Source organism: Marmota flaviventris, chromosome 16, assembly GCF_047511675.1.
Source record: "Marmota flaviventris isolate mMarFla1 chromosome 16, mMarFla1.hap1, whole genome shotgun sequence".
NCBI classification, from domain to species: domain Eukaryota; kingdom Metazoa; phylum Chordata; class Mammalia; order Rodentia; family Sciuridae; genus Marmota; species Marmota flaviventris.
Window position 1 is genome coordinate 67,742,209 of NC_092513.1, and position 13,361 is coordinate 67,755,569.

Here is a 13,361-nt window from a genome sequence, read left to right on the forward strand (position 1 = left end):
TCTTTCTAGTTTGGGTCCAACTGAAGAATTAGGCCCATTGAGAGTTTATCAGAAAAGCTGTGTTGTTCACTGTTTAAAATCAGTAAATTACTGTTGGCCTTAGGAACTTCTAATGATCACAGCATGGTTGTGGAGAGTGGGAGATCCTGAAGGGTTAGCTCAGCTGTGCCAGTCCCTTCAGGAAAAGACCAAAGTTTGAAGGTTTCAGGTGGTCCCCATCTCTTTGATGTGTCTCTGGGGATTGTGTTTCTTCATAGATTCATGGTTCGTGCCACCTAAAAACCTGCTGGGCGTGTGATTAAATGGCCCCGTTCCCCTCTCGGAGTGCTCTATGTTTGTCATTGGAGTTAGATGTGCTAAACCCTCATAGTCTGGAGTGATCATTTCCATTGGGAATGACAGTAGTTGGCTGTGGGTGACACATAACACAGAATCGGCTGTCCCTGTAGTAACTCCAGAGTCCTGGGGGGAGAGACACCGTTCCAGCAGCTGTCTCTCAGAGCAGCAGCCTGAGACTCTTGGTAAAGCGAGCAACAGATAGATTTCAGTGTTGCTCACAGACTCTTAGTTCTGAGTCCCTAATTCTGGGTCCTGGGGTTTCAGTCTGCACTGCGAGTGAGAGGCAAGCCTGGGTGAAAGTCTCCTTAAGTTCCTCACCATGGCCCTTTAGATCCTCCTAAAATCCCAGCAGTAGCAAAGCTGAAGATTCTGCCTTGTTCTCTGGTTGGAGAATTTAAGCTTCAATTCTGAGGATGCAGCTCTAGGTTCCATCTCAGTTTTCTGAAAAAGGTAAGTTCACAGTGTAACTCATTTACATTTTTATGAGCATAAAAACTTACAAAATGCACCAACACACACATGACAATGGGAAGGATGCAGAGCACTTAGATAAGGGGCCTGTGTCGGATGTTCCATAAGAGGCTGGTGTCGCACTCACTTCCAGGGTGCTGGCGATGGCCAGGCGTGTGCCTGCCTCACTTGGCAGCGGCCACCCATGTAGTGGTATATGGTGTGGCCTGCTGTGCTGCTGTTGTGCTTCAGCTGGGGAATCTTGAAAGACGCCAGGAGGAACAGAAACGTCTATAAAGAGAGCCTACAAATTGCCACTGAGATTCTGAGAAGAGTGAGCGAGAGCATGCTTTCACAGAACTTGTAGGAGTCAGCACCACGGTTTATTAACTTAGCCTGTGACAACCTGCTAGAACAGGGCTCCCTCTGAGCGCACCTCACATCCCCGTTGCCAGGTACTGACAGGGCGCACTGTCCAAGTGCTGCAGCCCACTAGCAAGCCATGTCACTCGCTTGTTGATCATTTTTTTGAACACAAACTTTGTATTAAAGTGGAGTGCTACTTGGAGTAGGTGTGAGCAGTGCATTTGCTGACCCTCGTGAGAGTGGGGGGTTAGTGAGGATGCTTTTCTGTGGCTGTGAATCCCTTGCTGAGGGAAGCACTGCGGTCGCCAGGTTGAAGAACCGCTGCTGCTGAGTTGTCCTCTTGGTTCGCTGCAAGGAAGACAGCATTTCTACAGTGTCCCTGGTCTTGGGACATGTGGCTTCTTTTTCAATGTCAAGAAGAACTAGAGCAGAGCGAAGCGGAATGAGATGGGAGAGGTGTTCAATGTTCTGAGGAGTATGCGCAGGGGCCTGTGTAGTGCCCGCTGTAACGTTGGCAGAGTCTGTGGGCTACTGTTCTGCCAGCGGGCTCACGCACTACCAGAGGTGGTCCACTCTCTCGACTGACTCCTTTCATGTCAGACTCGAGTCCCTCCAGCACCTAGGTAGCATCTCTCCTCCTGACGCAGAGCGGTGTGCGGTAGCGGGTGGCGCAACTGACCCGTGGAGGCCTATTAGCATATTAGTGGTCTCCTCTTCTCTGGAGGGACTAATGATTTACAATAGTAGACATTTTTTTCAGCTTTTTTATGCGGTGTAAAAACACATCCGTCCTTTGATGGTGCCTTGTGCTGTGCCGTGGAGGAGCACGCCAGAGCCCGCCCCGCTCACTGTGTCCCTCTTCTGCCTGCAGCACAAGTGGAAGTGCTGTCGGCCGCACTGCGCGCTTCCTGTCTGGATGCTCACGAGGAGACCGGCAGCGTGGAAAAGAGTGACCTGCAAGACGAACCGGGTATAAATGAGCTACCAAATTGTAAACTAACTCAAGATGATTCTGTGCCTTTAATCTGCGATGCCGTTGAGGTAACGAACCACGAGGTGTTGACCGCGCGACAGCGGTTTGCCTCAGCGGCCTTGGTGGGGATGGCTGTGGCTAATCACGTCTAGTTAGCATGTTCTGGGGCTGCCGGTTTACTACGTCCTCTTGCACAGAGTAAAAGCGACTGTCCACGTCCTGTCCTTGTGACACTGTGCCGTAGTGAATGCCTGGGGAGTGCCCCAGTCCTGCCTGGGGCCATATGGTGGGCTTCATGCTAACGTAGCTCACTGCAGTGAAATAGTCTTACTGGAAACAAAGCCCTTTATTAAGAATAATTAACTCTTCCCTTTTCTTTTTGGAGAGGTGCTTTGTTTCTGGTCGGACCATTTCACTGCAGCAAGCAACACAGTGTTCTGAGAAGATCGGGACTTGAGGCCACGTTGCGGAGGGCCAGTGGCATTGTCTGGACTCGAGTGTGAGGGTGGGTACTGTTACGAGCCTCGTCGTCACTGCGCTCTTGTGAATCCACATGGTCCTTCCCTGGTCTCCCACGACAGCCCCAGCAGCCAGCGGCAGTTGCTCTGTCCCTTCTCCCTGGGTGGTTTAAAGGCAGAGAGGGAACATGCCACTCAATGCCAGAATCCAGTGGCCCCAGGTCCTAGTGGCTCGAGTGATAAGCTCAGGAAAGCGCGCTCTTACTCTTTGGGGACGGCAGGTTCTTGGAGCTCTGGTGCATTTGCTTTAGTGTTTGTTGGGTGACATCTGGTGTGTCAGAGATCTGCAGAACACCAGTGCTCTGGAGGGAAATGCCGACTGTTTGTTGGAGTTTTGACTGCTGTGCTATATCTGCATTTTAGATGGTTTTTTATTTGTTGGCTTTGTGTGAAGGAGAGTTCTGTGGTTAAAAGTAGATGTTTCTGAATTAGATATTAAAGAGCCAAGAACAAACAGAAGAGACACTGTGTATGACACCCAGTGGCCTCTCGGACAGTTGACTGAAAGAAGCCTCGGAGTACTGTTTTATGAATGAGCTAATTCAAAATATTTAGTCCATTGCAAAACTATTTTCAAATCTGCTTTAAAAAATATTTTTTTTTAGTTGTAGATGGACACAATACCTTTATTTTATTTGTTTATTGATTTTTTTCAATGTGATCCCAAGGAGGGAACTCAGTGCCTCACACAAGCTAGGCAGAGTGCTCTACCACTGAGCCCAGCCCCAGCCCCGCAGATGGACTTTTTAATCACTCTCATTTTCCTGGAGTGAATATTCACAGATTGAGCAGCTTCTCGGCAAGCTTGCTTTAAAGCAGAGGAGGTTCTCACGGGCCTGGGGCTGGGCTTGTGTGTGCTCATGGTGCTGGGGATCAAGCAGGGCCTTGGGCGTGCGAGGCAAGTGCTTTGCACGGAGCTGAGCTGCACCCAGCCCAAGGCCGTGTGTTTAGAGACTCATAAAAACCTCAAGAATTGATATGTGTTCCTATCTGTATGGCAGCCTTGAGAGGTAAGTAGCCTAGTAAAATGGTTTTAATGAGGACAACTTGGAGGAGAAGGACTCTCTAAGCATGTCTGTTTCCCAACAGGGCGTGGACTCCACTCCTCACTATGCCCATGACGACTCGGACATGAGCACCAGCAGTGGCTTCAGCCCTGAGGAGGAGAGGCGGGCCAAAGTGCAGGTGAGCCCCGCTGGGTGGGGTTGGGGGGATCATGCTGGGTGAGGACACGCAGCAGGGAACCTCCCCCAGGGCCATCCCCGCCAGGTTTTCCCTCACAGACCTTCACAGGTCTGTGAGCACACGGGTACCGCTTTTCACCTCTCAAGAGAAGCAGGATCATCCCAGGCCACCACAGTGCGGCCTTATCTGTAACTTAGCTTTTAAATTTAGTAATTAATTCTAACTGGTCTTTATGCTGTTTATTGTTTAAGATCTTAATTAGTTCTAGTTTTGCTTTGTACACACACACGTTTTCCTTAGTATGTGTTTCTTATCTCTTTGCAATTACTAATAGCCTAAAATTCAACCTTAAAATCCAGGTGCTTAAAAGTGGCGTGGTAGAACACTTGCCTAACACGTGAGGCCCTGGGTTTGATTCTCAACACCACATATAAAATAAAGGTCCGTTGACAACCAAAAGTACTTTTAAAAAAATAAGTAATTTTTACCTGATTTATGTCTAAACTGCTGAAAGTACATTTAAATGCTCAAAATGTGTTACTGTCCTCTTTATTCATTAGGATGTTGTGCCTCAGGCTTTGCTAGATCAGTATCTATCTATGACGGACCCCTCTCGTGCACAGACGGTTGACACTGAGATCGCTAAGCACTGTGCGTACAGCCTCCCGGGCGTGGCCTTGACCCTCGGCCGGCAGAACTGGCACTGCCTGCGAGAGACCTATGAGACCCTGGCCTCGGACATGCAGGTGGGTGAGGCTGAGGTGGGACCAGGCACCCTATACACACAAGGCCCACATTTTTTGGCTTTTAAAGCCTAGAGAGTTTCTGTTTCAGTCAATCTTATATGGGTGAGCTTAAAGGTCATGTCAGAGAGTGTTTTGCATCAGGATTCCAGCGTCTGGCCTCTGGAGTGTATCGCAGGGCTTCATTTGAATGGAACCACAGGGGCCCCGTCTCCATAGAGTACTAGGTCCTCTGCCTTGGAGTTGATGGTCTCCATTCCACAACATTCCCGGGGCTCCTGTGCCTGCCTGTCCCCTCTCCTCATCAGACATCTCTGCCTCCACCTGTTATGTGTGAACCTGAGCAAATGGGTATACGTCAAGTGTAGGGGCTGCTGCGAAGCTGTTGGTGGAAATGCTTCTGTAGGTGAAGTTTTAAGTCACAGTGTCAGTTTTTAAATTAAGGCCATGTGGAGGAAAAGATGTTTTTAACTTAGTTTCTTAGCAAATGAGATTTTTGTTGAGTTCTTTTCCAAGGGCTGTACACAAAAGATTTTCCTATTCTTGTATTTAAGTTGTCAGTTCCATACAAACAAATTTTATTGGTTTTTATCTAAGACTTGAAACAACTTCTGAAGAGTCAAGTGGGATGGAGCCAGGTAGCCTTTGAGTCCTGTGGACATCAGAAAATCAGGGACCTAATGGTCACAGAATGGCAAAACTGGTCCGTTAGGGATTCCCTCAAGCATCGTTTTCTTCATAAATGAAAGGGAAATGGAAAGCAGATAAATATATATATATATATATATTTTAATTCTCATAATAGATGTTTAAAATTTAGCATCCATTATTTCTACTATTATGTGTTTGCTCTTATATTTTGAGATTAATATTCAAAGTACTGTGCACTTGTATTTAACTTGCTAACGTAGCTTTTGTTCTGCAGTGGAAAGTCCGAAGAACCTTAGCATTCTCCATCCATGAACTTGCGGTTATTCTTGGGGATCAGTTGACAGCTGCAGATCTGGTTCCAATTTTTAATGGATTTTTAAAAGACCTCGATGAAGTCAGGATAGGTGTCCTTAAACACTTGCATGATTTTCTGAAGGTAACTTTAAAACTTTTCACATAAAACATAATGAAATTCCAATATAAATCTAAAATTTTGTTTATGTTTTGTGTCTTTGGTGATCAGCAGGATTTCTGTGTGTTCCTTTATAAGGAAATACACCCCTGAGTTGGTGGTAAGATGTGACTTGAGGGGGAAAAAAAAGCCTCATTCTGATAGTTTGCTCGTGTCATTTAATTTTTTTAATTCAAATTTATGCCAACATTAATTTTTAAACAAATGTGTACAAACGTGTACCGTTTTCTTTTTTGGCGTTGTAGAATAAGATACACATTTAACCTCTTAGGAACCGTGGGCTTGTGTTCTGTGGCCTTCCAGGAGTGCTTACTCCTTTGACACTGGCCCTCTGCTGTCCTGGGTGGGGGCCTGGGTTCACAGATGGCCTGCTTCTCAGACTGTCACCTTGAACTAGTTGTCCTGGGGATGGAACCCAGGGCCAGCCCCTCTGCCACCACCCATCTTAAAGTAGTTTGAATTAGAAAAGTAATTGTATATGGAAGAAATTATAATCCTGCTTTTGGGAAAAAAAAACTGACTTTGTTAAGACTATTTTATACAGAGCAGACTGAAATTTTTTTGTTTCAATTATGTCCTTTATAGCTTTTATCCCTTTAATTCAAAGTCCAACTAGAAAGCACATGTTGAATTTAAATGTTTTAGCTCTTCCTCAAAACATTTTCCCTATTTGTTTGTTTTGTTTTTTGGTGGGGTACCAGGGTTGCACCCAGGGGCACTTAGCCACAAACCCAGCCATTTATTTATTTATATTTTGAGAGAAGGTCTTGATAAATTGTTTAGGGCCTTGCTAAGTTGCTGAGGCTGATCTTGAACTTGGAATCCTCTTGCCTTGGCCCCCCTAGCTGCTTGGATGACAGGCGGGTGCCTCTGTGCCTGGTCACATGACTTCTCAGTGCCACTGACATTTTGTGAGAGTCCAGCCAGGTGTTCTGCACGTTACCCCCTGGTTTGGATTTGTCTAGGTGTTGCCATGCAGCTTGATTCTGATTAAGCCGGGGCTTTCACAGGCATACTGTCTACCTGGTCTTCCTGGGTGAGTTGTCAGTTATTTTCCATGTTTTGCCTTAGTGTGACATGGTGTCGGCCCTTGTATTCTGGTGACGTGTCTGGTCATTTGGTCGTGGCATCCGTTTGATTCCTGCATTATGAACCTTTCACCCTTGGGATCAGCAAGAAATTGCTGAGCGGATGCTGTTGAAGTCTTGACATCTTTTTCCCTAGAAAAGATGCGCGGTCCTTTCATCTCCCTTTCAAAGCGCTCTCCAGTGTGGCCACGGACTCGAGAATTCATTTACTCCGTGTCTCGTGGCCCATGTCTGTCTGAGCCTGGGCTGTGGGGGCCGGGGTGTGGAGCTGTCTGTGGGCAGGCCTGTGCGTCGAGCCCGCCGTGCACTGTGTTCCTGGGCACCTGTCTGTCAGGCTTTTTCAGGAGACAGGAGCCAAGAAGTTGTTTTGCTCTGAATTATTGAGTTTGCTTTTGAAATTGAAGTGAATTGTCCAGTACTTGTAAATGTGGAAGGTGGTAGACAACTGCTTGGCCCAGCTCTGGCCCTTCTTCTCCTCCCTCTTCCACATCGCTTCCTCGGCTGGCATGAAGGCTCATTCTGTGCAGTGCTGACAGCTGGTCGCTCCCGTGTCCTACAACACTCGTGGGATAGTTTGGGAATGACTCCTGGTCAGGGGGCTCTAGCAACGCCAACAGGTGTCGTCAGCGTTTCCTCGGGCTCCACCGGTCCTCCAGCTGTGCCCCTGTGGGGCGGGTGTCTGCGCCCGGTCGTCCTGTAGGCACGGGCAGAGCAGTTGTCGGGTGCGTTTATCTTTTTGCTCAAATCTGCATTAAGTACCTACTCTGTGTGACAGGGCGTTCACTGGCCTTGTTGCACATGTAGGGGGAGTCACTGTTTCGGGGTACATGTGAGGGGAGCCCAAGGGTAGTGCAGGCCTGCCGCAGCCTCGAGGGAACCAAGACTTCTTCCAGAGCGACAGTGGCTCTGCAGGTCAAGTGGGTCACTTGGGAAATCGAGTCGAGCATCTCTGCTACACGGTGCCAGCGGGCCCTGCTTCTCTAGAGCGCTGGACAGCCACACTCGAGTCCACTCTGCAGCAGGCCAGGGGCGGCGTCTCTCCTCGTCCTGGTGAGTGAGATGCTGTGTTTTGTGCGCAGCTCCTTCACATTGACAAGAGGAGAGAGTACTTGTACCAGCTGCAGGAGTTCCTAGTGACCGACAACAGCAGGAACTGGCGTTTCCGTGCGGAGCTGGCTGAGTAAGTCGGGCTGCCCTCCTCTCTCCCGCTTGGAGCAGGGCCAGGTCTCTGGCAGTTCCTTGGGCACTTCTTGGGGTGCAGGACTCCATCTGCTGTGAGAAAGGTGCGAGCCGCCCTGGCCCCCAGGCTCGCTGTGGCACGTCGCTTTTCCGTGGTGTTGGCCTCTCCTCTTGCTAGCATGCCACCCTCGGTCCTTGGGGTCCCCGTGGTAGCTGGGACTTCTCCCTGCAGCAGGCGATGTTGGCTGGACGTCAGCCAGGGGCCTTTGCTCAGGAAGGCTTCCCACCCCCGCTGGGGTGCAGCATGTGCCCACCCTCCCTAGCACTTCCTGTGAGCCTATGCCCATGGCCTCCCTCAGGGGCCTGGGGCTTTCCCTACATGTGAGAAAAGGTCCCGGAGCGCCCTGTGCCACCCAGTGTTGTTGACACCTGAGGGACCTCCCTCCTGACCCAGGGGAGAGGACCCTGTAGGCAACAGTTTACAAGTACGCAAGCACCTGTGTCCGCCACCTTCCAGCCACTGTGCAAGCCCACACCTGGCCTGGGAAGCCGGCTGCCTTTCCGGTGGCTTCGTCTCACCTGTGGCAGCAGGCACCTCTTCCACCCACACGTTACGCAGGCCAGACTATTGGTGTGTCCCGCTTGTCATTCTGGGAAGTAATGCTCTTTGATGTCCTAGAGGTCCTCAGGTTCCCCCAGACAGGATAGGCAGTTTCAGGGGGGCCCCCTGCGGTCATCCCTGGAGGCTGCTGGAGTCCCAACAGGTGCATAGTGGCCCCCTGTTGTGACAGGTGCACAGTGGCCCCCTGTTGTGACAGGAGCACAATAGACCCCCTGTTCTGCTGAACTTCCTACTGAGCACACGTGTTTGCCGACAGGGTTTCTCAGCTCGTCCTGTGGGAAATGTGCCAGGCTCCAGCTGAACACTCCAGGAAGGGCTTTGCGCTTTCTCAGTCCTCATGTGCCCTAGTCTGTCCTGTGTAGCTGTCACAAAACACAGGATGCTGGCCAGTGTGTAAAGGAGAGTTTATGTGCTCAGATTTCTGGAGGCTGGTCAGTGTAAATGGTGGGTGCTGCTGCCTGGCTCCGTCACAGCGTGGCACTGAACAGCAAGGGAATGAGCCACCATTTGAGCCAAAGGCCAAGGGGCCAGGCTCACTCCTGTGATGACCACCCTCTGGGAATTCACCAGGCTAGGGAGACCTGGCCATTCCCACGAGACAGTGGGCCTCCACTGGTGGGGGCAGCACACCATGATCTGGTCACCTGCCCCTGGCGCCACCTCCCAGAGGTGCCACCACCTCATCACTGTCACTTAGGGGCCATGCTTCCAGTGTGGACCTATGGGAACAAGCCACGGGACAGAGGGCCCAGAATTCCACAGCTTTGTGCTCCTGGCATTTTGTGGGAAGACGTCACCTCGAGCTGCGGTGCGGAGTGTGTGTCCTGGCGACCACAGGTTGTGGTGGTCTGGGTGGGGAGGCCTGCTGTGTCCCTGGCATGGCTCTGTCCTGGGGTGCAGTCTGAGACGAGTGGCCTGTGTTTACTTGCCGTCTGTGTCTGGACATTGGCTGGCTCTTGACGTCCTGGTGTCCGTCTTTGTAGGCAGCTGACCTTGCTCCTGGAGCTGTACAGCCCCCGGGACGTCTACGACTACCTGCGTCCCATCGCCCTGAGTCTGTGCGCGGACAAGGTCTCCTCGGTCCGCTGGATCTCCTACAAGCTGGTGGGTCCACGCTCTGGCTTCCTGGCAGATTCCGCTCCCCGGCTCTCAGCAGAGGCTGGCCTCATTGTCCGTGCTCCCTGCAGGTCAGCGAGATGGTGAAGAAGCTGCATATGGCCACACCCCCGACCTTCGGCATGGACCTCATCAATGAGCTGGTGGAGAATTTTGGCAGGTGCCCCAAGTGGTCTGGGCGACAAGCCTTTGTCTTCGTCTGCCAGGTGAGCAGGCCCAGGGGTGTCCCTGGGGATCGGCCTGGCGCCCTGGCTGGCCACCCCCATCTTCCTCACCCCTGCCTCCTCACTGCTGGGGACAGAGCCCACCAGTGGCCTCTATGTGGCTCCTGGTCTCTGCTAGTCCTTCCCTCCCTGCCAGCTGGGCACCTTCCCTGGTGACAGTACGCACGCTGTTGCGCCGTGGGGCACCCCACGTCCATGCACTCCCGCATGCCCTGTGCACCAGAGCCTGCCCCGACTCCCTCCTGCGCCCTCCTCCAGACTGTCATCGAGGACGACTGCCTCCCCATGGAGCAGTTTGCTGTGCACCTGATGCCACACCTGCTGACCCTGGCGAACGACAGGGTCCCCAACGTCCGAGTGCTGCTCGCCAAGACCCTGAGACAGACTCTGCTGGAGAAGGGTAGGTGGAGAGGGCTGGAGCATGCAGTGGGCACCAGGCTCAGGATGGCCAGGAGCCCCACGTGTATAGGAGTGCTCTGGTAGCAGGGCATGAGGCGCAGCCATAACGGGCTCCTCATTAGTGCTCTGTGCTTTTTTTTATTTTTAATCTTGGGCACTTACCATTTTTACAGCTGAAAACAGTGATGGGGGTGGGTGCTAGCATGTGGCTGTGTGCCAGTTGCTGCCTGTGCACACCGTGTGACTGCTGGGCCAGGCTAGCTGGATGCAGTGGTGCACGCCTGTAATCCAGCAACTCAGGAGGCTGAGGCAGCAGGATGGCAAATTTTTGGAGGCCAGCTCCAGTAACTCAGGCCCTGTCTCAAAAATTAAAATTTTTAAAAAAGTGTTGAGAATGTAGCTTAGTGTAGAGCACCCCTGGGTTCAATCCCAGTACCACACACTGCACTCCCGCCCCCCCCACAAACACACACATAAAAATGTAAAAGGATAAAATGGCTAGAGAAGAAGGGTTTGGCTTGGTTTTTAGAGAGAATGTGTGTGTGTGTGTTGGGGAGGGGGGGGTGTTGGCAGTGTTTTAATGGCTAAAAAAGCAGTTTTTTGGGTGGTAGGGGAGGGAATTGAACTCAAGGGCACTCGACCCCTGAGCCACCTCCCCAGCCCTATTTTGGATTTGATTTAGAGATGGTCTCACTGAGTTGTTTAGGGCCTCACTTTTGCTAAGGTTGGCTTTGAACTTGAGATCCTCCTGCGTCAGCCTCCTGAGCTGCTGGGATTACAAAGGGCATATTGTGTTCATGTCTTTCTTAGTTTTCACATTCCTTAGCTGTTCTTTTTCTCCTTTTTTCCCTAATTTGTTGTCATTAGTCATACACGGCAGTAGACTGCATTTTGACACATTGTACTTACATGGAGTATAGCTTCTCCTCCTTGTGATGGAACATGCTGTGGAGTCACACAGGTCATGTGGTCAGTGTGAACACAGGTGGTGCCAGTGTCTGATTCACTCTGCTGTCCTTCCTGCCCCTGGACCCCCTCCCCTCCCTTCATTCCTCTCTGCCCCATCCTCCCCAGCTGCTCTAAATGAGATGCCCGGTGTCATAAGGACATGTGAGTGCCGTGCGTGACCGGGCACGGCCTGTGCGACACTGGTCGGCAGGCCCTGTTGGTGGTAGCTGGACTTCCTCCTTGCTGACGGTGGCTCACGATGCCCGCCTGTCCTTGCAGAGTACTTCCTGGCCTCTGCCAGCTGCTACCAGGAAGCGGTGGAGCAGACTATCATGGCCCTGCAGATGGACCAGGACAGCGACGTCAAGTACTTTGCCAGCACCCACCCTGCCACTACCAAAGTCTCCCAAGACGCCACGAGCACAGCCTCCTCGACCTACTAGGTGCCCGAGTCCTCCTGCCTCCCCGAGGCTGCGCCCTGGGCGGGGCAGAGGGAGGGAGGACGGACCCTCCCCTTGCAGACTCCACCGCAGGCGCCTGGCCCACACCGAGAGCAGGGTGAGTCAAGAGCAGTCCAGTAGACACGACTATCTTGACTTCAAGGGAAGTAACTTCTCAGAGGATTATAACTGTCACCGAAGCCTTAACTCCTTCGTCTTCCTGACTGACGACACTTGAACCGCAGGCGTCTCCCCTGTGGCCGGGACTGGCTCCCCCAGAGCTGCGCTGCTCTCTCCCTGGTCACTGAGATCCTCGGAGCCAGAGGCCACGCGCACCCAGGCGGAAGACCTTCAGCATTGCCGTCTGCCGCCGGGCCAAGAGTCCCGCTGGGCGCAGGAGGAGGAGGCTGTGGGCGGGTCTCCCGAGGGCTGAGGCTGACACTGCAGTGGAGTCTGATTTTAACTCAGATGCAGCATATTGCTGTGCGCACTTACAGACGTTTGCTGGTGTCTCTGTCCTGGAGTTTCTCATGCTGGTCATGACTGAAGGAGATTTCTTAGCACGCATATTGTTACGTCGGGGTTTTTAACTTGATCATGGTCAGCTCCGAGGGGCGACTTTTCTTCACATGCTGTACATACCTGTGACCACTCTTGGGAGTGCTGCAGTCTTAATCATGCTGTTGGAACTGTCGAGGCACAAGTTCTCTTGTCCAAATAAAGTTTATTAATAAGATCTATACAGAGAGGTGTTTACACTTTGGATTGTTTTCTAGATGTCTACAAATAAATGCAATTTGTGACCTGTATTAATGATTTAGTATAAATGGGGAAACTAGATTAAAATATTGGTCTTTTAAATAGCACGGTGGTCTGTCTGGACTCTGCCTGTATTATCTGCTCGGGTGTCCTCTTGGCAGAGGCCAGGCCTCCTGAGCTTCCCTCCGCAGCCTCAGGTGACCAGAACAGGATGCTAACCCGGGCATCTCGGCCTCGTCTGTAAAGTAGGGTCAGTACCTGCCCTTCCCACAGGAGGCCATCAGAGGTGCTTCTAGAAGGTGCCGTGTGTACACCTGGTGTCCCCAGCACTCCCTGGTGGTGGTGCTGCTTACGCACAGTGGGGACTTCAGGAAGTGGACCCTGGGTGTGGGTGGGGAGGTACCAGCTGCCTCTTGTGTGACCGGCCTTGGTTTGTTCTTGCTTCGTGGGCCCTGGTGGGGGGGGGGGGTCGTCCAGGCAAATGCCAACCAGCAGATGGGACCTCCCGATGTCCCTTAGCCGAGATCCGAGGTGCGGGCTTCCTGCTATTCCCACCGTGACGCCCTCTTCCCTCAGGACTCGGCCTTGTGCACCGCAATGTGTCCTGCACAGCTGCCTTTTAGAAGGTGGCAGTGGGGATGTGCACTTCGGCGTGGAGAGCTCATGCCTGGGGTGTCAGAGTGCCCAAGCCGGCTCTCTAGCTTGGTGCTGCTGCCCTCCAGTCCCCTCTTGGTTTTCCTGTGTGACCTCAGTTCCCACGTGAGTGGACACAGGCACCGCGTCATTTAGTAGCTCCCATCAGTGCGTCCCAGGTTCTCCCATGCTGGGCCAGCTGACGAGCCCCTCTCTGGCCTCCCCTGTCTGCTGGTGGCTGTGGTGTGCACGGTGA

The 13,361-nt window shown here is 51.9% G+C and overlaps 1 protein-coding gene across 6 annotated transcripts in view; it reads left to right on the forward strand.

The window, feature by feature from the left end:
* The window catches only part of Ppp4r1 (protein phosphatase 4 regulatory subunit 1), a 50,854-nt gene extending 38,332 nt beyond the window's left edge, over nucleotides 1-12,522 (forward strand). For all 6 annotated transcript variants that reach the window (XM_071602477.1, XM_071602479.1, XM_071602478.1 and 3 more), the window contains 9 exons: nucleotides 2,027-2,196; nucleotides 3,736-3,831; nucleotides 4,392-4,577; nucleotides 5,500-5,661; nucleotides 7,865-7,965; nucleotides 9,570-9,690; nucleotides 9,774-9,908; nucleotides 10,185-10,326; nucleotides 11,553-12,522. In XM_071602477.1, the coding sequence (XP_071458578.1) occupies nucleotides 2,027-2,196; nucleotides 3,736-3,831; nucleotides 4,392-4,577; nucleotides 5,500-5,661; nucleotides 7,865-7,965; nucleotides 9,570-9,690; nucleotides 9,774-9,908; nucleotides 10,185-10,326; nucleotides 11,553-11,716 (1,277 nt within the window). In that variant the 3' untranslated portion in view covers nucleotides 11,717-12,522. The remainder of the gene's footprint in view (nucleotides 1-2,026; nucleotides 2,197-3,735; nucleotides 3,832-4,391; nucleotides 4,578-5,499; nucleotides 5,662-7,864; nucleotides 7,966-9,569; nucleotides 9,691-9,773; nucleotides 9,909-10,184; nucleotides 10,327-11,552) is intronic.
* The last annotated feature ends 839 nt before the right edge of the window (nucleotides 12,523-13,361 follow it).